Source organism: Bufo gargarizans, chromosome 3 (assembly GCF_014858855.1).
Source record: "Bufo gargarizans isolate SCDJY-AF-19 chromosome 3, ASM1485885v1, whole genome shotgun sequence".
NCBI lineage: Eukaryota > Metazoa > Chordata > Amphibia > Anura > Bufonidae > Bufo > Bufo gargarizans.
In genome coordinates, this window is record NC_058082.1 from 499,376,272 (window position 1) to 499,401,423 (window position 25,152).

Below are 25,152 nucleotides of genomic sequence, written 5' to 3' on the forward strand. Positions count from 1 at the left end.
ACGGCGTGGAGGAAGGCGGCCCCCCTGCTGAGGATAACCTGAGGGGAGCTGGGGAGGGTCTGCTTGAGCGCTCAGAATAAGCGACCACGGGTGCCCCCCTTACCCAGAGGGGTAGGTGCTGCAAATAGGGACGGGGTATGGGCTGGAATAGCCATCTCACCGAACGACGTCTTCACCCTCAGTTCCTTCCAGCAGGGTCGCCCCTTCAGCCACTGGCACCGCAGTGGCAGGAAGCTGGTAGAGGGGCTTGGCGTGCGGGCGACCCCCTAGCTGGCGGGATGTAGGGGAGCCATTGCTGCCCAGATCCTCCTATTGCTTCTGTGGGGGAGGCAGCAGTGCAGATAAATTGGCACTGGCGCAGCTCAACCCCGGGAGAGCAGAGAGGTCCATGCGTCTCTGGTATCCCTAGGAAAAAGTAAAATAACAAAATTAGAAAAATAAAATATCAAGGAGAAAACAGCCCTGCAGTAGCAGGGAGTGTCTTGCCTCCTTGGACACTAAGCTAAAACTGGTAGCCTCTATCTCCAGGCTGAGGGTATAGCTGATGGAGGAGGGGCTTAACAGTTTTACTTAGTGTCACGCCTCCTAGGGAGCTGAGCTATACCCAAGGTCTGTGTCCCCCAAGGAAAATGGGCGAGAAAGTAAAATTCTGCCTAAAGGATTAAGAAAGTTTGTAAAATCTGTGTTAAATACCTTGAGGGGTGTAGTTTCTAAAATGGGGCCATTTATGGGTGGTTTCTATTATGTAAGCCTCACAAAGTGACTTCAGATTTGAACGGGTCCTTATAAAAGTGGGTTTTGGAAAATTTCCGAAAAATTTCAAAATTTGCTTCTTCTAAGCATTCTAACATCCCAAAAAAAGAAAATGTAATTTACAAAATTGTGAATTTTTCCAAAATTTTGGGTAAATTTTATATATTTTTTTATAAATAAAAATGAAATATTTTGACAAAATTTTACGGCCGTCATGAAGTACAATATGTGACCAGAAAACAATCTCGGAAATGGCTTGGATAAGTAAAAGAGTTTTAAAGTTATCACCACAAAGTGACATGTCAGATTTGCAAAAAATGCCTGGTCCTTGAAGGGGCTGTCTGGGTTCAGAGCTGAACCCGGACATACCTCCATTTTCACCCGGGCAGCCCCCCTGACTTGAGCATCGGGGCAGTTCATGCTCCGATGCTCTCCTTTGCCCTGTGCTAAATCGCGCAGGGCAAAGGCCTTTTTTAGAGATCCAGTGATGTACCAGGCTCTCCATGGGGCTGCCAGGAAGCCCTAGCCAGTAAAACGGCTAGGGCAGCGCTAAAGTCCGCCCATCAGAGCCGGTGACGTCACTGAACACACTGCCGGGCGGAAACTTCCAGTGTGTTATTGAAAACAAGAGACCTTGCCCTGCGCGATTTAGCGCAGGGCAAGGGAGCGCATCGGAGCATGAGATGCTCCGATGCTAGTCTCAGGGGGGGCTGCCTGGGTGAAAATAAGGGTATGTCCAGGTTCAGCTCTGAACCGGACAACCCCTTTAAGGTGAAAAATGGCAGGGTCCTGAAGGGGAACATTCATGTTTCAGATTCTGTGCCCAAATCCTCATCAAATCTGCTGAAATTCCATATGCATCTTTCAGATTCCATTTACATGCAGCTGAAAAGGCCTGCAGTATGCTCATTATTTGCGTGAATTCTGCACAGAAAAGCCTCAAAACAGCTCCATTAGGGTATGTTCACATGACAGGAGATTTTCTGGCGTGTGGCTGGCCCTCAGATTTCTGCTGCTGTTTGCAGTCTGTACGAGGATTAGCTACACTGTTATTCAATTTGGCTAATCCTCGAGTTTTATGCCTGAACTAAGATACATGCCATTTATATCTGATGCAGGAAAAAAAAGTCATATTTCTGTGCAGAAATTTTCCTATGCATGTGAACGCCGCTGTGGAAACTTCATTCGAAATGCATGGGATGCAGATTGCATGTGAATGTCAGAGTGGACTGTGTGTGCAAATCTGTAGGAAATTCCACCTTGTGAACATGGTGCTAACGCTTGTGTGAACCTGATGGCATATCCACAACAGAAATCTGTGTCAGACCGGGATTCTGCTTCACATTGTTTGAAAAATAACCTGGGAATGGGATTTGCTTATGGCAGCCGGTTCCGGCAGAGAATGCCGGGAATCAGTCGGACACAAACCACAGCGTGCAGAGATTTCTTTCTGGCCGATTCTTGGCATATTTGCATTCGGATCTCCGCCTCACCCCATTATAGTTAATGAGGCCGGTAGGCATTGCATTCAGCAGGTTAGGCCTACACAAGTCTCATGCATATAGCAACCTTTTTGAAAAGCCTAAATAGAAGAATGTAGGCTACTAGAGATGCATAGTGAGAACTAAGCCCTTATTACGCCTTTGCCTACCGCCGTACAACTACATACGTGGTGGTGTTAGCCTCTTATCTGCAACCCAAAGTATAAAAGGTGTCAAGTGTAAAAAGGCGGCAGGGGAACGCGCTTATTGATGTGAGAGCGAGCTCTGCAGTCTGAATTTACCTATTCCTGCCATGATTGTGGTGGGAAGGGGTTAATTCACTTTTTCATAAAAAAATAAAATTTAGCACATCGTCAAAACTGAAAAATTGGCCTGGTAACGATGGAGTTAAACATTTATGTAATTAAAGGGATTTTCCAAGATTTAATACAGATGACCTATCCTATGGATAGGTCATCAGCATCTGATTAGTGGGGGTCCGACACCTGGGACCCCCGCTGATCAGCTATTTGAGAAGGCATTGGTGCTTGCAGTAGAGCTGCCGCCTTCTCACAGCTTTCCCCAGGCCATGTGATAGCACGTTCATCGGTCACATGGCCTAGGTGCAGCTCACCCCCTGCGATACCAAGCACAGCCGCTATACAGCGTACGCCGCTGTGCTTGGCAAGCAGGGAGAAGGCAGCGGCGCTAGGGCCTTCTCAAACAGTTCATTAGCGGGGGTCCCGGGTGTTGGACTTCCACCGGTCAGACACTGATGACCTATCCATAGGATAGAGATCATGGAAAACGCTTTTAAGTGGTTAAAGGGGTTGTCCCATCCCAGCATTTATGACAGATCGCTAAGACATGCCACAAATGTCAGATAGGATCAGATCCCAGAGGTGGGATCCACCAACCCCAGAACATGGCCCCTAAAGTGAAGAAACGCACACTGCAGACGCATGGCATCCTATCCATTCACTGCTATGAAATTAAAAAAAATGGCTGCACTTGTGTGCTCCACTATTTTCCAAACTTCCAAAGCGATGAATGGATGGTGGCCACCTATACGTGGCTGCTCTTTTTTAACTTTCTGGAGAAATGAGCGATATGCCACCAATGTCCCAGGTGGAAATACTTCCTTGGCTGGGGCTACATATGTTGTGCGACTTGTCTGCTACTTGCTGACTATTTAATGATTGTTGTGATTTGGCTGTAAAAACACAGTAAAGTCGCAGGCGAGTCTCATGTCGCACACATGCGGTTTGTTAATCATTACTTACTGGAGATGTGACCAACAAGCATCGAAGCTCTCCTTAAGCTCTGATCCTGGAGAAAACTTTCCTTTTTCATGTGCGGATAGCTGTGACCACTTGCGATGGGCATAGTCTTGCCAGTCCCCAACAGGAAGCTCCATCAGAAATACAAACCAATTCCAAGCTGCACACAAAGAGATTAATGACATATGTTACATGCCACAATGATGACATATTATTTAAAGGGCATCTGTCAGAAGATTTGCACCTATGACCAGGGCTGTGGAGTCGGAGTCAGAGTCGAGGAGTCGGAGTCAATTTTGGGTACCTGGAGTCGGAGTCGGAGTCGGCAAAAAATGAACCGACTCCTACTAAATTTAAATAAAAAAAAAAAAAAAAAAAAAAGCAAGTTTAAATGTCCGAATTCATAAACAGTTATAATTAATGACTTCTCTACTGTAAGAATAAAGGCCAATGCATGCAGTGCCTCACGTAACCGCAAAACAAACGCGTTCAGTGATGTGAAGAAGATTAATATAAACCATTTCTAGGTTTTACAGATTTTGTTTTTGGTTCATATAGATAAACTTTGTTTTTGTTCTAAAACAACCAAATAATGTGGTTTGTATTTTTTAACTTGTAAAGTTCCTGATGTTTATGCCTGCTGCTACTATCCAGCCACTTGATTAAAAAAATGAATAAAACTGTTGTTTTCATTGTGTTTGTCTTTTGCTTAAACTGTTCAATACAGTAGACTGTTGGCTTCCCAGCCAGTAGTCATTTGGTAATGACATGTATGTTGCCTTTCTTTCCTTCAAGGAATGTATAAAATACATTCGCATATTAAATACAGAGGAGTCGGAGTCGGAAGTACAAAAAACTGAGGAGTCGGAGCATTTATCTACCGACTCCACAGCCCTGCCTATGACACTGGCTGACCTGTTACATGTGCACTTGGCAGCTGAAGGCATCTGTGTTGGTCCCATGTACCGTACATGTGCCCCCATTGCTGAGAGAAATGAGTCTTCACATATGCAAATGAGTCTAGGAGCAACGGGGGCGTTGCCATTACACCAAGAGATGCTGCTCTCTCTGCAATTGCCGTACCCTCGCCACTTTGATTGACAGGGCCAGGCAGTGAAAACATCATCACATCTTGCCCTGTCAAAGTGCAGAGAGAGCTGAGCCTCTAGATGTAACAGCAACAGCCCCGTTAAAGGCCCCCTTAAAACATTATTTTTCTCAGCAATGCGAGCACATATGAACATGGGACCAACAGAGGTGCCAAGCAACAGAGGTGCCAAGCGCACATGCAAGCTTTTATTATTTTTATTCTTTAAAAAAAAATAAAAAATCCTGCTTAGTAGAGCACACATAATAAGCTGATAGCTCTGCAGTTCATTAGTCAGCCATTGTTGTACTTCTGTCTCCAGCAGTCCCATAGATTTTGGAAGGAGTTGCAGAAGTTCAAACACTGTGCCATTGAAAATCATTGGCAATGCCGTTGTACAATAAGGAACAAAGAAGGTCTTTGGTGGGGGTCCCAGGTACCAGACATTTTCACTTCTCCTGTGGATAGGCGATAGATGCCGATTGTGGGGAAACTCTGAGTAAGGCTAGCTGCACACTAGCATTAGAGATCCGGCAGGACCTCCGTGCACTCCGGAGTTGCCAGAGTGCACAGAGGGTCCTGATGGAACAGCCTGCCTGCTGGCTTGATTCATTTTCCATCTCATTATACACTGCCTCGTTTCCAGGGGTTATGGCCACTGCTGCAGCACAGATATGAACAGCCGGGATGGGAGCTGCTGCGCATGCGTGCCTATGCACACTCCCACAGAAAAAGATACACAACATCCTGCACGATATGATAATAAATATGCGGATGTGCATGGCTACATACATAAAATCACGGAGAACAATGCACTAAAACAATAGATGCAAAGATAATACTGTATATGGAATAAAGCCTGTTTATGAAAGCGCCTACCCGCGCCAAGGTGGTCTCAGGCAGGCAGGTCCTACTCTAAAACAAAATCACAGAAATATAGTGGCAAATATGGGGGAACTGCTCAAACCCAAAACACTGTAGCGTGTTTCTCATTAGGGGAGCAGTCCCACCGCATGTGGACCGCAGCAAACGACCATCCCCAGCAAAAAATGCGTACAATGGAGGATGCCAGCGCGGTTCTCATGCACCACAAAGGCATCCTACACAAAACGGAGCATTGTGCGGATGAAAATATAATTACATAAATCACAGAAAAAAAATGCACCAAACGGATATGCCACTGACTATACTAGCTAGTCATACAAGCAGATATTAAAAACTGAGACTTTTGCCAATATATTCCTGTCAGGAACATATCGGAGCCCATCATGCACCATGTCACGGTCTCTCAGCATGGCAAGGGTCCTACCACTGCGCTAACTATGGTGTGAACACGTTCTGAAGGTGATGAAATCCAGCTCACAGCCAAGCTTCCACACAACCGCATAACAGGACAACTAAGGCTAGGTCTACACGACGACATTTGTCACGCGACATTTTGTTGCACCAATGTCGCGCGACAATTTTTATAATGGCAGTCTATGGTGTCGCACTGCAACATGCGACATGTTGCGACTGCGACGCGACAGTCGCAGAAAATCCATTCAAGATGGATTTTTCTGCGACTGTCGCGTCGCAGTCGCAACATGTCGCATGTTGCAGTGCGACACCATAGACTGCCATTATAAAAATTGTCGCGCGACATTAGTGCAACAAAATGTCGCGCGACAACTGTTGCGCCCTATTTGTCGCGCGACTTTTTGTCGCACGACAAATGTCGTCGTGTAGACCTAGCCTAATGCAATGTGAACAAAGCAAGACTGTAAGCCACACCCATATCAGACCGTGTGATGGAGGCTACCAGGTGCAAAAGAATGTTTAAATGCCAGATGAAGGCACATTCAATCCATATAAAACAAAATCACAGAAATATAGTGGCAAATATGGGGGAAGTGCTCAAACCCCAAACACTGTAGCGTGTTTCTCATTAGGGTCCTACTCTAAACCTATTATAGGTCCTACTCTAATGCCTCATTCACACGTCAGTGCTTTGGTCAGTGATTTCCATCAGTGATTATGAGCCAAAACCAGGATTGGAGCCTCCACAGACATAAGGTATAAGGGAAAGATCTGCACATGTTCTGTGTTTAGAGGCGCACCTGGTTTTGGCTCACAATCACTGATAGAAATCACTGACCAAACACTGATGTGTGAATGAGGCATAAACCTACCTATGCCGTATCGACATTAAGGAAAGCAGACCCTGCACATATAGTGTGCTGCTCCTAGTTACCTCTGTGTGCATCAAGCAATCAATGAGAGGAGGAGCACACACACCTATATGTACCACCTAATCAAGGTCGTGGAATAGGTGGGGGAAAAAAGTGCACAAGAATGCTACTTCCTAAGCCTATTTTGAAATTTAACCTTCATTTTCCTTTTATTCAGGTGGAACACCTAAAGGGTTAAAAAAGTTTGTAAAATCAGTTTCGAATAACTTGAGGGGTGTGGTTTCTAAAATGGGGTCATTTATGGGTGGTTTCTACTATGTAAGGCCCACAAAGTGACTTTATATCTGAAGTTTTCCTTAAAGTGGGTTTTGGAAATTTTCTTAAAAATTTTAAGAATTGCTTCTAAAATTCTAAGCCTTCCAACGTCCTAAAAAAATAAAATGACATTTACAAAATGATGCCAACATAAAGTAAACATATGGGGAATGTTTAGTAATAAATATTTTATGAGGCATCACAATTTGTTTGTTTAGACTGATGATCTATCCTCTGGATAGATCATCAGCATCTGATTGGCGGGGATCCGACACCCGGGACCCCTGACGATCAGCTGTTTGAGAAGGCAGCGGCGCTGGCAGTAGTGCCGCGGCCTTCTCGCTGTTTACCGCAGTCCCAGTGACGTCACGACTAGTATCAATGGCCTGTGCGGGGCTAAGCTCCATTCAAGTGAACAGAGCTTGGCCCCACCCAAGCCACTGATACTAGTCGTGACGTCACTGGGCCTGCGGTAAACAACGAGAAGGCAGCGGCACTACTGCCAGCGCTGCTGCCTTCTCAAACAGCTGATCGGCAGGGGTCCCAGGTGTCGGATCCCCGCCAATCAGATGCTGATGATCTATCCAGAGGATAGATCATCAGTTTAAAAAAACTGCAGAACTCCTTTAAAAGCAGAGACATAAAAATTTCAAAAATAGTGAATTTTTCTATAAATAAATGTGAAACATATTGACTCAAATTTACCACTAACATGAAGTACAATATCTCACGAGAAGACAATCTCAGAATCGCTTATATAAGTAAAAGCATTCCAGAATTATTACCACATAAAGTAAAACATGTCAGATTTGCAAAATGTGGCTTGGCCATTATGGTGAAAACTGGCTTGGTCTTGAAGGGGTTAATTAGCTGCAGGTCTCTGCCATTTGAAATAGCGGAGACCCACAGGTCATGACGCCCGCTGCATGCGTGAGCAGGCGCCATGTTTGCACTTCGCTCCATGTACGGCGCTGATAGCGAAGGGGTTAACTCTACATTGTGCTGTTCCTCTCATATTCCTCCTGGCAATGTATGACTATATTAGCTTATGGGCGTTACCATTTCTCTTGTCAATAGGCTTTCTACAAGGGCCGACACTGTCCAATCAGTGTGTAGGGACACAACCTACTGACAACGGGAATGGGGAGGTTCAGCTGTCAATTTATTGGCACCGATAAGACAAAGTTATTGCTTTGCGAAGTCTTGCGAGACTTTGCGCAATAACTTCATAAATTAACTTGTACTGTAAAAAAAACTGTTCCCGAACTTGGGTACGGTTCTAAGTGGTACTTTGCAACCGAACCAAAGTTCGGGAAATGAACTAAATTTGAAAGCATTTCTAAAATTATATTACACTTTCTCATTATGAGGTATTGAGGGCAGAATACCAAGGCCGCACCACAAGAAAATTTGAAAAAAATGAAAGGCTCTGAAGACTTTACGAAAGCACTGTAGATCATTAGAGAGATCTCTGTACTGACCCCTGATATATTTATACATAGTAATTAGATCTCCCCTCAGTCGTCTTTTTTTCCTAAAGTAAATAACCCGAATTTCGATAATCTTTCAGGGTACCGTAGTCCCCCCATTCCAGTTATTACTTTAGTTGCCCTCCTCTGTACCCTCTCCAGTTCTATGTCTGCCTTGTTCACAGGATCCCACAAATGTACACAGTTCTCCATGTGTGGTCTGACTAGTGATTTGTAAAGTGGTAGAACTATGTTCTCATCACGGGCATATATGCCCTTTAGATGCCACCCATTATCTTATTGGCCTTGGCAGCAGCTGCCTGACACTGGTTTTTACAGCTTAGTTTGCTGTTCACTAAAATCCCCAAGTCCTTTCTATGTTAGTATTACCCAGTGTTTTACCATTTAGTATGTACGGGTGACTTGCATTATTCCTTCCCATGTGCATAACCTTACATTTGTCAGTGCTAAACCTCATCTGCTACTTATCTGCCCAAGCCCCTAATCTATCCAGATCCCTCTGTAGCAGTATACTGTCCTCTTCAGTGTCAATTACTTTACACAGTTTAATGTCATCTGCTAAAATTTATATTTTACTGTGCAAGCCTACTACAAGATCATTAATAAATATTTGGAAGAGAATAGAGCCCCATACTAAACCCTGTGGTACTCCACTAATAACAGTGAGTGTGTACCATTAATAACCACCCTCTGTTTTCTATCACTGAGCCAGTTACCCACATACAGACCTCTCCTGCGGCCTCGTCATTCTTTATAAGGGTCTATCCACCTGCATAATAGCAATGGTGCAGAGCTTCATTCTGTTCACTGGAATAGAATGAAACTGCAACGTCCTGCTGCACCTCTGCTAAGCAGACAACATACAGAGAGATGGACCTATGTAAATAATGAAGAGGCCACAGTTCTTACATAAGCGCTGTGGCCCCTATAAAATAGCTGATTGGCGTGGGAGCTGAGTGTCAGACCGATCTGATATTCATGGCCTTTCAAATGCCCATCAATATCTGAATGTGGAAAGCCCCTTTGAGTGCTCTATTAGACGCCAGCAGGCTGAGATCTTGAAAAGCGTGAAGAATTGATACAGAGAAGAAAATGTAAACTCCTCAATATATAATGAATATATCGTTCTGGGTTTTGGTGAGGAATTTCACATAGCATTAAAGAATATGCACACCTTTAAGGGAAATCTCATGTTACTGCGTTGCACTAATTTTAAGCTAAAAATCATTTTTTCAATTGGTGTTTATTAAAAAATATGGCATCCTTTTTTGTGTACAGAGCTGAGATGCTGTAGTAGCAGCTTGTAGATTTTTTATCTTTTCCGTCAGTTGGGGATCAGACAGACTCCTTATCTCTGACATTATAAACACTCATAGCTCAGTTCTTATCTTACTGATAAGAAAGTGGCTAAGACTACTTTCACACTCGCGTTTTGTGCGGATCCGTCATGGACGAATCCGTTCAGATAATACAACAGTCTGCATCCATTCAGAACGGATCCGTTTGTATTATCTTTAATGTAGCCAAGACGGATCAGTTTTCTATTGTGCCAGATTGTGTCAGTAAAAAAAGATCGGTCCCCATTGACTTACATTGTGTGCCAGGACGGATCCGTTTGGCTCAGTTTCATCAGACGGACACCAAAACGCTGCAAGCAGACTCACAAATGGAAAGATCTCACAAACGGAAAGCCAAAACGCAAGTGTGAAAGTAGACTTAAAAGCGGACCTTTCATCAGTTTTCAAATAGTTAAATTAGGGTGTTACCTTATAGGGTGGCCCCCACTGATTCCATCGCCGCTTTTTATTCCCCAAAAGACCCCCCCCCGTTCGTCCGCAGTGGCCTCCTGTGATTTTGGCGCCTTGTATTATAATGAGTATCGGAAAACATGGAGATGACTGAGTGTTCCTCAGTGGGTGTCTCCTTCTCCCTGGCTGTGAGCGCGATCCAATCAGAGCGGACAGCTCACAGCTAGAGTTGTTGCGATACCAAATTTTTTATTCGATTTCGATACCATAAAAAAGTATTGCGATACTAGATACCACGCAAAAAAAAAACAAAAAAAAAAAACACCATGTGCATGTGGTGTCCGTCTGATGAAACGGAGCCAATCTGATCCGTCCTGGCACACAATGTAAGTCAATGGGGACCGATCCGTTTTCACTGAAACAATCTTGGCACCACAACACCCTAGTACAACAAGCATGATGGGGGTTATAATACTTAGCACCACAACCCCCTGATGGGGGCGACTATAGGTTAGTTTTTTTTTCACCCCAGTGTGGCAGTAAACCCCCCTCAAATACCCCGGTACCCAAAGCCCCAGGGGTGAAGGGAAGAGTCGGGTTTCCGTCAAGGGTGAAACCATTTTATTTGATGGTTCTGCTCTTGGGACGGCAGCGGGCTGTTATTACTAGGCTGAGGAGCCAAAAACCGTGGACCTTCTCAACCGGATAATGGCAGCCCACAGCTGTTGGTTAAACCATGGCTGGTTAGGAAAAAGGGGGGGGGGGGGGGCCACGTCATTATTTTCAAATTTTGGTGGAAATGAAGGACTGGGGCCCCCCGTTTTATCATAACCTGCCATGGACAATCCAAATGATGCAAAAACCTACATTGAAATCAACGCTCCACAACAACAGACCTCTCTTACAAATGTGTTTAATCCACCCCTATGCAACGCTTTCATTTCTGTTCGAACTTGTTGTGCTACACTACAAGTTATGTGGGAAAACGCACAGATATCAGCACACACATTACAATAATAAAACCCTCGCACGAGACAGGTTTTAATTTTTTTTAGGGACGTTGGCTACAAACGTCCTGTTTAGTCCTAACACCTCTTTGCAAACTGACTTGCTTGACAATACTTCTCCCATTCACCCAGGTCACGACTGCTTTTCGCCATACCACCTGCCACACCCATGTGTCACGGACGGTGTACAGGAAACAAGACAATGCAACATGCAGATATGACTCACTGGATCCAAAGCTAAGGAACCAAAAGGGGGACCCCTGCACAAGACCTGGCACTTTCCCTGGCTGTTCAGCCTATGCAAAAATCCCAAAGGTGGATGGTTGCCTATCCACGTACCTCGACTATATAACACCTGAACACCCTACAATAGTGAGGGGACACGACCACCAGCTCCCTACACCAGACACGGAGGGAGTAAGGGTCACCTGGGATCCAGCAAACAGAAAATAACAGATAAATGTAAAGCACTTAACTTAGTAGTAGACTGGGAAATAGGATCAGCATGCAAACACACTCCAGGAAAAAGTATAAGCCGCCCAGTAATGCATTATGGGGAGGAATTTAAAGGGAAGCAATCAGTCCAACTACATGACAGATGAGAGAGGATAAAGAGATGAGGAACTGAACACCACAACAAAGAAAACTCAAGGAGGAGGTTCTGAAAGGCTTCTGTCAGAGCTTCTCAGCTGTCTGGTTGTGACAGTACCCCTCCCTCTACGAGTGGACTCCGGACACTCAGAGCCCACCTTCTCAGGATGGGACCTATGGAAAGCCCTGATGAGACAAGAGGCCTTAATGTCAGTCACTGGGACCCACATCCTCTCCTCAGGACCATAACCCTCCCAATGAACAAGGTACTGAAGAGAACCGCGGACAAGACGAGAATCCACAATCCTAGAGACCTGAAATTCAAGATTCCCATCAACCATAATCGGAGGAGGAGGCAAAGGCGAGGGTACAATGGGTTGAACATAAGGTTTCAATAAGGACTTATGAAAAACATTATGGATCTTCCAAGTCTGAGGAAGATCAAGATGGTAGGCAACAGGATTGATGACAGACAGGATTTTGTAAGGCCCAATAAACCCAGGACCCAACTTCCAGGAGGGAACCTTCAATTTGATATTCTTGGTAGACAACCACACCAGATCACCAACATTCAGGTCCGGACCAAGCACACGTCTCTTATCTGCCACACTCTTATATCTCTCACTCATGCTCTTTAGATTATCCCGAATCTTTTGCCAAATAGATGACAAAGACGAGGAGAATCTGTCCTCATCAGGTAAACCAGAAGACCCCTCTCCCGAGAAAGTCCCACCTGCGGAGGAAACCCATATGCCCCAAAAAATTGTGACTTATCAGAGGACTCCTGACGATGGTTATTTAAAGCAAACTCAGCAAGGGACAAAAAAGAACACCAATCCTCTTGATTCTCCGCCACAAAACAGCGCAGATATGTCTCCAGATTCTGATTGACGCGCTCTGTCTGGCCATTCGACTGCGGGTGGAAAGCAGAAGAGAATGACAACCGAACCCCCAAGCGAGAACAGAAAGCCTTCCAGAATCTGGAAACAAACTGCGTGCCCCTATCAGAGACCATGTCTGAAGGAATACCGTGCAATTTGACAATGTGATCAATAAATGCCTGCGCCAGCGTCTTAGCATTGGGCAAACCAGGAAAAGGGATGAAATGCACCATTTTGCTAAAACGGTCCACCACCACCAGAATCACAGTCTTCCCCGAGGAACGAGGCAGGTCCGTTATGAAGTCCATTGACAGATGTGTCCAAGGACGGGAAGGAGAGGACCTGATGGCCGTGAATGAGGGACTTTGGCACGAGCGCAAGTCTCGCAGGCTGCCACAAAACCCTCAACCGACTTACGAAGCGCAGGTCACCAGAATCTCCGAGCGATGAGATCCAGTGTGGCTCTTGCCCCCGGGTGCCCAGCAAGGACCATATCGAGGTGTTCCTTAAAAATCTTGTGTCTTAAAGCGATAGGCACAAACAACCTCCCAGGAGGACAAAGATCAGGAGCCTCTGACTGGGCTGCCTGCACCTCTGCCTCCAATTCAGAAAAAAGAGCAGAGACCACCACACCTTCAGCCAAAATTCCCGCCTCCCGGAAAACAACGTGACAGGGCATCTGCCTTCACATTCTTAACTCCAAGGCGGAACGTGACAACAAAATTAAACCTAGAAAAGAACAAAGACCATCTGGCCTGTCTCGGGTTCAGACGCTTGGCTGACTCCAAGTAGGCCAGATTTTATGGTCAGTAAATACAGTAATAGGGTGTCTGGCTCCCTCTAGCCAATGGCGCCATTCCTCAAAAGCCAACTTGATGGCCAACAATTCCCTATCTCCCACATCGTAATTTCTCTCTGCGGAGGAGAGTTTTTTCGAGAAAAAAGCACACGGTCGCCATTTGGCAGGAGAGGAACCCTGAGACAAGACCGCCCCCGCACCCACCTCAGAAGCATCAACCTCAACTATGAAGGGTAAAGAAATATCAGGTTGCACCAAGATGGGAGCGGAAGCAAAACTCTCCTTGATATTAGAAAAAGCCTTACGCGCCTCTACTGACCAAGAAGAAAAATCTACCCCCTTTCTGGTCATATCAGTGAGTGGTTTAACAATAGAGGAATAATTTAAAATAAACTTCCTGTAATAATTGGCAAAGCCCAAAAAACGCATCAGCGCCTTCTGATTCTCAGGAAGCTCCCACTCAAGCACAGCGCGGACCTTCTCGGGGTCCATGCGAAAACCAGAAGCGGAGAGAAGAAACCCCAGAAATTGAATTTCTGGAACCGCAAACACACATTTTTCCAGTTTCGCATATAATTTATTCTCCTGCAGGATGAGCAAGACCTGACGTAAATGTTCCTTATGAGTTTTGAAATCAGGAGAAAATATCAAAATGTCATCCAAATACACTAATACAAATTTTTCCATCAAATGATAAAAAATGCTGTTCACGAAATGCTGAAAAACGGCCGGGGCATTCATCAAACCAAAAGGCATAACCAAATTCTCAAAATGGCCCTCAGGGTTATTGAAGGCCGTCTTCCATTCGTCTCCTTCTCTGACCCTGACCAGGTTGTATGCCCCTCTTAGATCTAATTTGGAAAATAATTTAGCCCCAACAACCTGGTTAAACAGGTCCGGGATCAGAGGAAGCGGATAAGGGTCACGAATAGTGATACTGTTCAGCTCCCTGAAATCCAGACAAGGTCTTAAAGAACCATCTTTTTTCTTAAAGAAAAAACCAGCGGCAACAGGTGACTTCGAGGGTCGTATGTGTCCTTTTCTCAGACTCTCGGAGATATAAGCATGCATAGCGATCCTCTCAGGTTGGGAAAGATTGTATAAACGAGATTTAGGCAGCTTGGCGCCTGGGATGAGATTAATAGGGCAATCGTACTCCCTGTGTGGGGGCAAATCCTGAACTCCACTCTCAGAGAAGACATCCGAAAATTCAGAGAGAAAAGATGGTACAGTCTTAGTAGCAACCTCAGAAACAGATGTCGTGAGGCAATTCTCTCTGCAAAAGTCACTCCAACCATTTATTTGCCTTGCTTGCCAATCAATGGTGGGGTTATGTTTAGTGAGCCAGGGTAGCCCCAACACTAGAAGAGTAGGCAAACCGCTAAGGACGAAACATGACATCCTCAACATAAGCATCACTCACAATTAAACGGATATTGTGAACTATGCCCTTTAATGATTTCTGAGAAAGTGGAGCGGAATCAATAGCAAAAACAGGAATATCCTTTCCCAAAGTGCGCACCTGGAAACCATGAGTTATTGCAAATTGATTATCAATGAGATTGACAGCTGCTCCACTATCCACAAAAATCTCACAAAAAATGCTCTTGCTCTCTAGCGCCTAGCAGGCAGGACAAAACAGGAACTACAAGCAAACGGAAAACCTTCAATTTCCGCCTCAACCCTGCCAATAGTAACAGACGGAACATCTTTAAAAGATTTTTTCCTGTTTGTTTCTTTATTACTCCCAGAAAACTGCCTGAATCTCCTAGAGGGACAAACATTTGCCAAATGATTTATACCTCCACAACAAAAACAAACCTTCCCATGCGGGCTGAATCTTCTATTGTCAGAGGCAATCAACCCCAGCTGCATGGGCTCCTGCTCAGAAGGGGCTGACAGCGACCGAGACCCCTGCGCACAGAATGAGACCACTGCACTGTCCTGGGACTGAGTATGACAGGAAGGAGATATCTCTCCTCTCTCTCTAAGACGCCTGTAAATATGAACGGCCTGAGACATAGCAGAGTCTAAGGAAATAGGCCTCTCATGAAAGGCAAATGCATCTTTCAATCCCTCTGAAAGACCATGGCAAAATTGACTTCGGAGTGCAGCTTCATTCCAACCAGTATCAGCTGCCCATCTCCGAAATTCTGAGCAGTAAATCTCTGCGGATTGTTTACCCTGGCATAATAGACGTAGTCTAGACTCAGCCAGAGCAATACGATCCGGATCATCATATATCTGACCCAGGGCTAAAAAGAATTCATCCACTGAACGGAGAGGCCGTGCCCCCTCCAGCAGCGAAAAGGCCCAAGACTGAGCGTTACCCCTGAGCAGCGATATAATGATCTCAACCCTCCGTTCCTCATCACCAGAGGAGTGGGGAAGAAGGCGAAAATGGAGTTTGCAAGCCTCTCTAAAACGCACAAAATTCTCACTACCCCCGGAGAACGTATCCGGGAGCGAGATCTTAGGCTCAGAACAAACTCCATGAACGCAAGCTGAACCGGTCACTTGAAGCTGAGAAAAAGTCTTACGGAGATCAGCTACCTCCAATCAAAGACCCTGGAAGCGTTCAGCCAAAAGTGAAACCGGATCCATGCTTGAGACGGTTTTGGTGGCTTATAATGTCACGGACGGTGTACAGGAAACAAGACAATGCAACATGCATATATGACTCACTGGATCCAAAGCTAAGGAACCAAAAGGGGGACCCCTGCACAAGACCTGGCACTTTCCCTGGCTGCTCAGCCTATGCAAAAATCCCAAAGGTGGATGGTTGCATATCCACGTACCTCGACTATATAACCCCTGAACACCCTACAATAGTGAGGGGACACGACCACCGGTTCCCTACACCAGACACGGAGGGAGTCAGGGTCACCTGGGATCCAGCAAACAGAAAATAACAGATAAATGTAAAGCACTTAACTTAGTAGCAGACTGGGAAATAGGATCAGCATGCACACACACTCCAGGAAAAAGTATAAGCCGCCCAGTAATGCATTATGGGGAGGAATTTAAAAGGGAAGCAATCAGTCCAACTACATGACAGCTGAGAGGCTAACGAGATGAGGAACTGAACACCACAAGAAAGAAACATCAAGGAGGAGGTTCTGAAAGGCTTCTGTCAGAGCTTCTCAGCTGTCTGGTTGTGACACCATGCCCACAAGCGCCCTGCAGCATAGTTTGTAACATTTCTCTATTTTTGTTTTCCAGGTGTAAAGATGGATGGAGTCTCAGAACAACTACCACCTGGTGCTACCGCATCACGATCTGAAAAAGTAATTACATACCAATATATTTTTAAAAAAAGATAAAACAAAAGCTAGCAGCTTTAAATTGTACAATTATTTATACAATAATGCTGCAGATATCATTGCAGATTTTTTTTTTTCTATTAGGCTACTTTCACACTAGCGTTCGGGCGGATCCGTTCTGAACGGATCCGCTCATAATAATGCAGACGGAGGCTCCGTTCAGAACGGATCCGTCTGCATTATTTTTAGCATAGAACAGCTAAGTGTGAAAATAGCCTAGTACGGATCCGTCCAGACTTTCAATGTAAAGTCAATGGGGGACGGATCCGCTTGAAGATTGAGCCACATTGTGGCATCTTCAAACGGATCCGTCCCCATTGACTTACATTGAAAGTCTGGACGGATCCGCACGGATCCGCACGGCCAGGTGGACACCCGAACGCTGCAAGCAGCGTTCAGCTGTCCGCCTGTCCGTGCGGAGGCGAGCGGAGCGGAGGCTGAACGCCGCCAGACTGATGCAGTCTGAGCGGATCCGCCTCCATTCAGACTGCATCAGGGCTGGACGGCTGCGTTCGGGTCCGCTCGTGAGCTCCTTCAAACGGAGCTCACGAGCGGACCAGCGAACGCTAGTGTGAAAGCAGCCTTAGATAGGTCGAATGTATTTTTTAGCCAAGTTTCATATTTTTTTTAATGATTTACTTTGCACTGAATTTCTTGCAACTTAGAAATTATATTTTTTTTTGTGGCACTAGTGCTAGACGAGATGTGATATATAATTGAACAGGATTACTTCCATCAATTTTGTGAAGATCGAGGAAGGGTGGAGGTCTCAATGCGGGCAATAGGTCAAGTTATGCATCCTCCCCCGGATAAAGACTTGAACAGGTTTGTGTTATGCAAGGTTCACTATATAAATCGTATTGATGTCACACCATGGTGCAGGCAGTTTGTGTTTTAATACAGCAATGCTTGTAAAATTTATGAAAATATGCATTTTATTTTTCATTACTGAAAATATTCATATTTTTTATTTATGTTACAGGCTACTTAGAAAAACTGCATATTGTGGATTCACAGCCTAGATACACGGCTATTGGCATTGGAAAAAGAAGACCAAAGTTTTTTCCTGACCCAGACCAAGATTACTGTGGTTTTCTAATGTGTAGAGAAGAGCCAGAGGAGTATCTGGCCATGGAGTAAATGTGGTTAATATGCAGTGTACAATAAAAATTTTTTGACTTCTCTATTTCTATATGACAATTTTTTATGGTTCATGTTGACCAAATAAATTTCAAACATTTTAAAAACATCTTTTTTTATTTTTTATTATAAACAGATTACATTTCTCATACTTAGGAAAAGGGTTATACAAAATGACACTTGTGTGGGATGCATCTCATATTTTACTCATATTTATCACATTAGCACTTACTTTAATTTACATTGAAAGACTACTGTTAGCCTCATCTACCGGTTGCACAGAGGATTGATCGTCTTTTGATTGAACTGGAGTCAGAAAGCTAACAAAAGGAATGGTAAGCTGCCTCTGATTCCGATTGGTGGAAATTAGACATTCTGGCAAAGGTGTCGATTTAGTGACTAAGTCGTACTGGCGATTGCTCTTCCATTAGGACATTTGGTTCTCTCTTAATAATTATGGAATTTGTTAGGTCATAATCGGTCTGAGTTGAGGTATTAGTGAACGTTGACCTATGACTTTCAACAATCTTTGTAAAATGTTGAATTTCCGGGCAGGATTCTGTATCTCCACTTGACTCTGTTTTTATGGATGATTCAGAGGACAAAGCTCTTTTATAAGCCTCTAGCACACTAAGATAATCCAGTCGTTTTCTCTTGAACGCTTTGGGTTTAGTTAAATCCTCAGCAACTTTTCTGTCAGAATCTAGAAAATTTAGGAATATGGTCGGGATTGCGTTTGGACGAAGTACACGCCCACCGGCATTGACAATGAAACTGTCTTCTGTGAAATGTAATGAACAAAGTCTATACTTATTGTAATTTTTTCGCTTCATTGCAAGAATGTCTTCAGCAAGAGCATTTACTTCGTCCCCCGCAGGAATTAACTGTGACAACCATTCTACAACTCTTTCTCGACAGTTTGGAAAGGAATGCAATTTTATTTCGTGGCCATCGTGGGCATGGCCAGGCAAGAAAAAGCAGTCCTTGACCCAACAAGTCGCTGGCATTTTCCCAATTCCTGTGAAGAAAAAAAAATAAAGTTAATTTTAAGAAAACCGTAATTAGACTTACCGGTAATGACGGTCACAAGTGAGAGACGACTCTTGACCTCTGTAGGGGCAGGAATATACAGAGAGTTTAAATTGCCCCCACCCCTCCTCACGCTCAGTGTTCTTCCAAATTACCAAGGTAGGTGAGCAATGTGTGTGTCCATTATAGGAATAATATAATTTTATTTGAAGGAAATGGAATTACCGGAAAGTCTGATTACGGTTTTCCATTTCATCCACCATGAGGGCCACAAGTGAGAACATATTTTTACATAGGGTGGGAAGCCGCCTGCAGTACTTTTTGGCCAAATGCTAAATCTGCAGAGATGGCCAGATTAAGGCGATAATGTTTCACGAAGGTGTTGAAACTAGACCAAGCAGCAGCTTTGCAAATCTGATCTAACGAAACACCTAATTTTTCTGCCCAAGAAGAGGCAGTTACCCTGGTAGAGTGAGCTTTAATACCCAAAGGACAAGGAATATTTTGAAGGGAGTAACAACAACAACAACAACCTATAGAAGCTCTGATCCAGTGACTTACAGAGGCTTTAGAAAGCTCCCTTCCCCTGTTTCGACCTGCAAACTGGACTAAAAGATTATAGTCTTTCCTAAAGGTCTCAGATGCTTCTAGATATTGTAAAATTGTATTTCTAACATCAAGAGGATGCAATGTCTCTTCAGCCTCATCCTTTGGAAGGACTGTAAATGATGGTAAAACGATCTCTTGGTCACAGTGATAATCTGATACCACCTTGGGGAGGAAGCCTGGATCTAGCCTCAATGTTACTCGGTCCTCAAAAACTTTCAGGTATGGCTCTCTACAGGAAAGGGCCTGATTTTGACTTATACATCTAGCAGATGTTATGGCCATCAGGAAAGCAGTTTTGAAGGATAGGTGTTTTATAGAAATCTCTGGTGAGGGAAAGAATGCGGGCTTAGACAGACCATTTAGTATAATATTAAGATTCCACTGAGAAATCCTAGAGCTCAAAGTTGGCCTTAGTCTAGAGGCTGCCCTAACAAATCTCTTTACCCAGCAGTGTTCGGCAAGGCTAGTATCATAAAATAAAAAGCAGATATCTGGACCTTAAGGGTGATAGGCTTTAATCCTAGTTCTAACCCATGGAGAAGTAGTGTTCGGGTGTTCTTCTCCCAACCAGCTACAGAACCTCCTCCAGATTTTAAGGTAAATGGCTGATGCCTTTTTTCTGCTTGCTCTGAGAGTGAGGATTACTCTGTCTGAGAGACCCTGTCTTCTGAGTGACTCGCTCTCAGCATCCAGACAGCTAGGTTGTAGATCTGCGGATTTGGATGTTTTATTGGCCGCTGAGAGAGGATATCCCCCTGGAAGGGTATTCTCCATGGTTCTTCCAATGCCATTTGTTTCAGAGCAGAGAACCAGCTTCTTTTCAGCCTGTGAGGAGCTATTAGGATTCCCTTACGTCCTAATCAGTGGCACAGATGGGGTATTCTGCCCCTGTGGACTGGTTAGGACAGGTGGAAGTTTTAATGAAATTAAACAACATATACACACACCCTCCATCCCCCAATAAAGAGGTGGTGTGACCCCCAGGCCCTTGTGTTTTTTTCTGTCCCTTGGACAGTTAGGATGGGTGGTCCCCTCCTCCGTTTCGGCGGATGAGGTTGTTGTAGCTGGCCGGGTTGGATCGTTTTGACTCGAATCCTCTCTATGATGGGGCCGTAGGTCGGGCACTCACCAGTTTGTGTGCTCCGGCGTCGGCTCTTCCCCATGCGGCTGTAGCAGTGTCCGCATGTTCTGCTGGGCGCCGCCATCTTGGGGAAGTGATGTCATGTGACGTCACTTCCCTCCTCCGCCCTGCCGATAGCAGGCCGCGTTTAAACTGATTTCCCATTTGATTTATGCGGGGCATTTTTTTTCATTTTTTAGCTTTGGGGCAGGTTGCCCTACAATTTTTCTCTTATAGGGGCCTGTATAGGGCAAATTTATTTAGGTTTTATTATAAGGTTAACCCCGCCCCTTCCGGGGCAGAGCTTGGTTTGTTTGGCACCAAACAAGGCTATTTAAAGCTGGTGTTGCGCCAAGCTCAGTCTCCTGGAACGCAGATTGTATCTGTTTAACCTTGAGACTTGTGATTACTTGCAAGTTCTGCTTTCTTGCAAGTTCTTGTGTGTTGCGATTTGCAATTCAAACCTTAGGATCTTCTGGGTAAAGATCCTGAAGCTTGCTGTTAATTGTCCTTTTTTCCTCAGAATTTTACGGTTTATTCCCTTCTCTTGTATTGCAGTCATGTCTTTAACCGGAGACTGTGACCGGGAGCCCACCAGAAAAAGTTCTGGCAGGCGGCGTCATCTGCAGTGCCATGATTGCCAGATTGTGCTGGAAGACAGCTACACTTTTTCCAGATGCCCTCCCTGTAGGGCCAAAGCACTCCCTCAGCAGGAACCGACGTTGATCCGGGGGAAGCCTCATCTTCTGCCTCTAAGGGGCCCAGGGCCTTTAAAGCGGATAGTTCCCTACTTTTAGTAATGAAGACTGAATGGAAAAAAACGGAGAAGGGTCCCGTATTGACCAAGAGATTCAAGGCCGTTTTTTCCTGTAAAAGGAGGATCAGGTATCATCCTGGGGGCCTGTCACAAAGGTGGACATGGCTATTTCCAAACTATCAAGGAGGACTTTTATCCCATCGGATGACGGATCAAGCCTCTAAAATCTGATGGATCGGAAGGCGGATTGCGCCCTTAGGAGGGTTTATTCTTCGGCGTCTGTATACAGTCTGACCTGGACCAGGGGGTTTCCAGGGATGACATCCTGGCCTCCTGTAAAACGGCCAGTTTAGCCATTGACTTCTTGTGTGACGCTGCTCCACAACAATTGAAGTTGGCGTCCAAGTCCATGGCGCTTTCAGCCGCGGGCAGGCGTTCGATCTGGTTGAAGCCTTGGAAGGCAGATACTGCCTCTAAGCATAACCTGTGCGCTATGGCTTATGAACCCGGCAAACTTTTTGGAGCAGAGCTAGACCAGATAATGGAGGGGCTGTCAGACAATTCCCTTCCCCAGCAGTCCTTTCGTGGTCGGGGCAAGAGGTATGGTTCCAGGCCGGAACCTCAACCTACAACCCAGAGAGCTTGGGGTTCCCATAGAGGAGGAAAATCCTCTAGGGGATCTAGACCCCCCAAGAAGTCCTCGTCGCTCTGATTGCGGGCCTCCTCGAGGCTCTTGGTATTTAGCCAGTCTGACTGGATGTCCAATGCTCCCTGCTCCCCACATTCCCGTAGGCAGGCACCTACAACATTTTCTAGATTTTTGGCAGGATCATATCCAAATATCCATCATTTCTATTGCCCAGTGTTTCTGGTACCCAAGAATACCGGAGGATGGAGGATGATTATAGATCTGAGGTACTTCAATCGTTTTATCAAACAAAAGAAATTCCATAAGGAAACTATCCAGTCAGTCAGTGACCAATCTTCTAGTGCCGGGGGATTTCCTGGCAACCTTGGATCTCAAGGATGCTTATCTCCATATTCCCATCCACCCTGAGTCCAGAAGATTCTTAAGGATCGCGGTACAGATCGGGGGGGGGGGGGGGGGGGGGGGGTTTGGGGGTCTTAAAACATTTCCAGTTTGTGGCCCTCCCGTTTGGGATTTCTTCAGCCCCACACTTTTACCAAGGTGGTGGTGTCCGTGGTGGTCGCTCTAAGGCTTCAGGGTCTGAGCATAGTTCCTTACCTGGACGATTGGCTCCTCAGAGCCCCTTCCCAAGCGATCCTGTCCCAACACATTCAACAGGCTGTCGCCTTCCTTTATCAGCTAGGATGGATAATCAACTGGGACAAGTCCCAACTTCTGCCAGCCACCTCGGTAAGGTTCCTGGGGTTCGTGGTGGATTCAGTAAAGATGACTATTCATCTCACTCCCGAGAGAAGGCGTTCCGTTCAACTAACAGCCCGTTCTCTCTCAGTACCACGAGAGGTAACAATTTGAACATTGATGAAGATGTTGGGACTAATGTCATCAACCGCAGAGGCGGTTCCTTGGGCATTCTGGCATCTGCGTCCGCTTCAGTCGGAGGTACTAGCCAAGTGGAATCACAGTCCCGGGGGACTCAATTCCGTGCACTCCCTGTCTTACCATGCCCGATCCTCTCTAAGATGGTGGTCTCACTTCGAGGACGGCAAGTCCCTGATCCAGCCCTCTTGGATCATACTTACTTCAGATGCATCCCTAGTAGGCTGGGGAGCTCATTTTCTGGACAAGACAGTCCAAGGAACTTGGACACCACAAGAGAAATCATTGTCATCGAATCTCCTGGAGATCAGAGCGATCAGACTAGCTCTTTTTCATTTTGCTCCCTTCATTCGAGGGAAAGCAGCGAAGGTACAGTCAGACAGCATGACCGCTGTGCTGTATATATACAAGCAGGGAGGCACGAGGTCACAAAGTCTCCTGAGAGAGATAGGGGTGATATTGGATTGGGCAGAACTGAACCTCACCCACTTATCAGCCGTTCACATTCGCAGAGTTCACAATGTGATTGCGGATCGCCTGAGCAGAGGTCTTCCAACCGGAGAACGGTCACTTCATCCAGAGGTCTTTAAGGAGATAACGCTCAGGTGGGTCATGCCAGAGATTGATCTCATGGCAACGAGGTTCAACACCAAGGTGGAGAGGTATTGCTCCCTTTACAGGGGGGACAACCCGGTGGCAATAAATACACTGTCAATCCCATGGAGGTTCAGGCTGGCCTACATCTACCCTCCAATTTCCTTGATACCAAGGGTCTTGATGAAAATCAGGCAGGACCAAGCGTCAGTCATCACCATCATTCCATACTGGCCAAAGAGAGCTTGGTTTACCCAACTCTTCCAGATGAGTCGGGTCAATTTTGGAGGCTTTCCCCAGGGAGAGTACTGGTGTCGGGGGACACTCATATCTTTTCAAATCTTCAAAATGTTCAACCTGACGGCCTGGAGGTTGATCAGTCCCTTCCAAGGATAGAAGGGCTTTCGGGGTTTGTCTTGAGAACCTTAGAGCACTCCAGATCGGAAGCTACTATTCCTATTCAAGAATTTGGAGTATTTTTTCATCATGGTGTTCTATGCGTCAGCAGTCATCCACTGAAGCTTCCATTCCGGCAATTCTTCAGTTTTTGCAAGACGGTCTGGACAAGGGGCTGCCTTCTACCCTCAAAGTGCAGGTTTCAGCAATTTCAGCGTGTCTCAACGGGTCTATTTCTCAAGAGCCCCTTATTAAGAGGTTCCTGAAGGGAGCTTCAAGATTAAAGCGTAAAGCGATTAGACCAGTCCCTGTTTGGGATTTATCGGTCATACTCAGGGGGTTATCATCTCCCCCCTTTGAGCCCCTAGAGGAGGTGAAATTCAAGTTCCTTACCTGGAAGATCACCTTTTTGTTGGCCATTACCTCTGCAAAGCAAGTTGGGGAACTCCAAGCTTTTTACACGTTTGAACCTTATACTAGGTTCCTCCAAGACCGGGTACTACTTAGATTTTTGCCTACCTTTATTCCAAAGGTGCCTTCTTTTGACATTAACCAGGTGATTTCCCTGCCGACTTTGGCTCCACCCCCCTCCTCTGAGGAAAGAGGGCTTCATACCCTCGACATTTCGAGAGGTCTTAGGATTTACCTGGAACGCTCCAAGGTATTTAGGAGAGATGAAAACCTCCTTATCCTCTTTTCCGGTACCCACAAGGGGAGGAAAGCCTCTAAGCCCTCCATCAGTCGATGGATTAAAGAGGCAATTTGGGAGTCCTATATGTCTCAGAGCCTCCTGAGGTTGTAAGTGCCCACTTCACTCGGGCAGTGGCCACTTCATTTGCAGAGAGAAGGTCGATTCCATTGGATGTGATCTGTAAGTCGGCTTCTTGGAGTTCTCACTCAACCTTTATCTCACACTATAGAGTGGATTCTGGAATTCATAGCTATTCCTCATTTGGCCGGATATTAGCTTCCCCCAGGTATGAGGACCCTCCCATGGGGGTTTCTTCTTGCTAAATCCCCATCTGTGCCAGCGGTTAGGATGTAAGGGAATCGTTA

The 25,152-nt window shown here is 45.5% G+C and overlaps 1 protein-coding gene across 1 annotated transcript in view; it reads right to left on the reverse strand.

Annotated features, from left to right (window-relative positions):
- SMYD4 (SET and MYND domain containing 4) overlaps positions 1-25,152 on the reverse strand; it is a 95,422-nt gene that overhangs the window by 48,468 nt on the left and 21,802 nt on the right. Inside the window, exon 2 of the mRNA XM_044283880.1 lies at positions 3,518-3,674. Within this exon, the coding sequence (XP_044139815.1) occupies positions 3,518-3,651 (134 nt within the window). The 5' untranslated portion in view covers positions 3,652-3,674. The remainder of the gene's footprint in view (positions 1-3,517; positions 3,675-25,152) is intronic.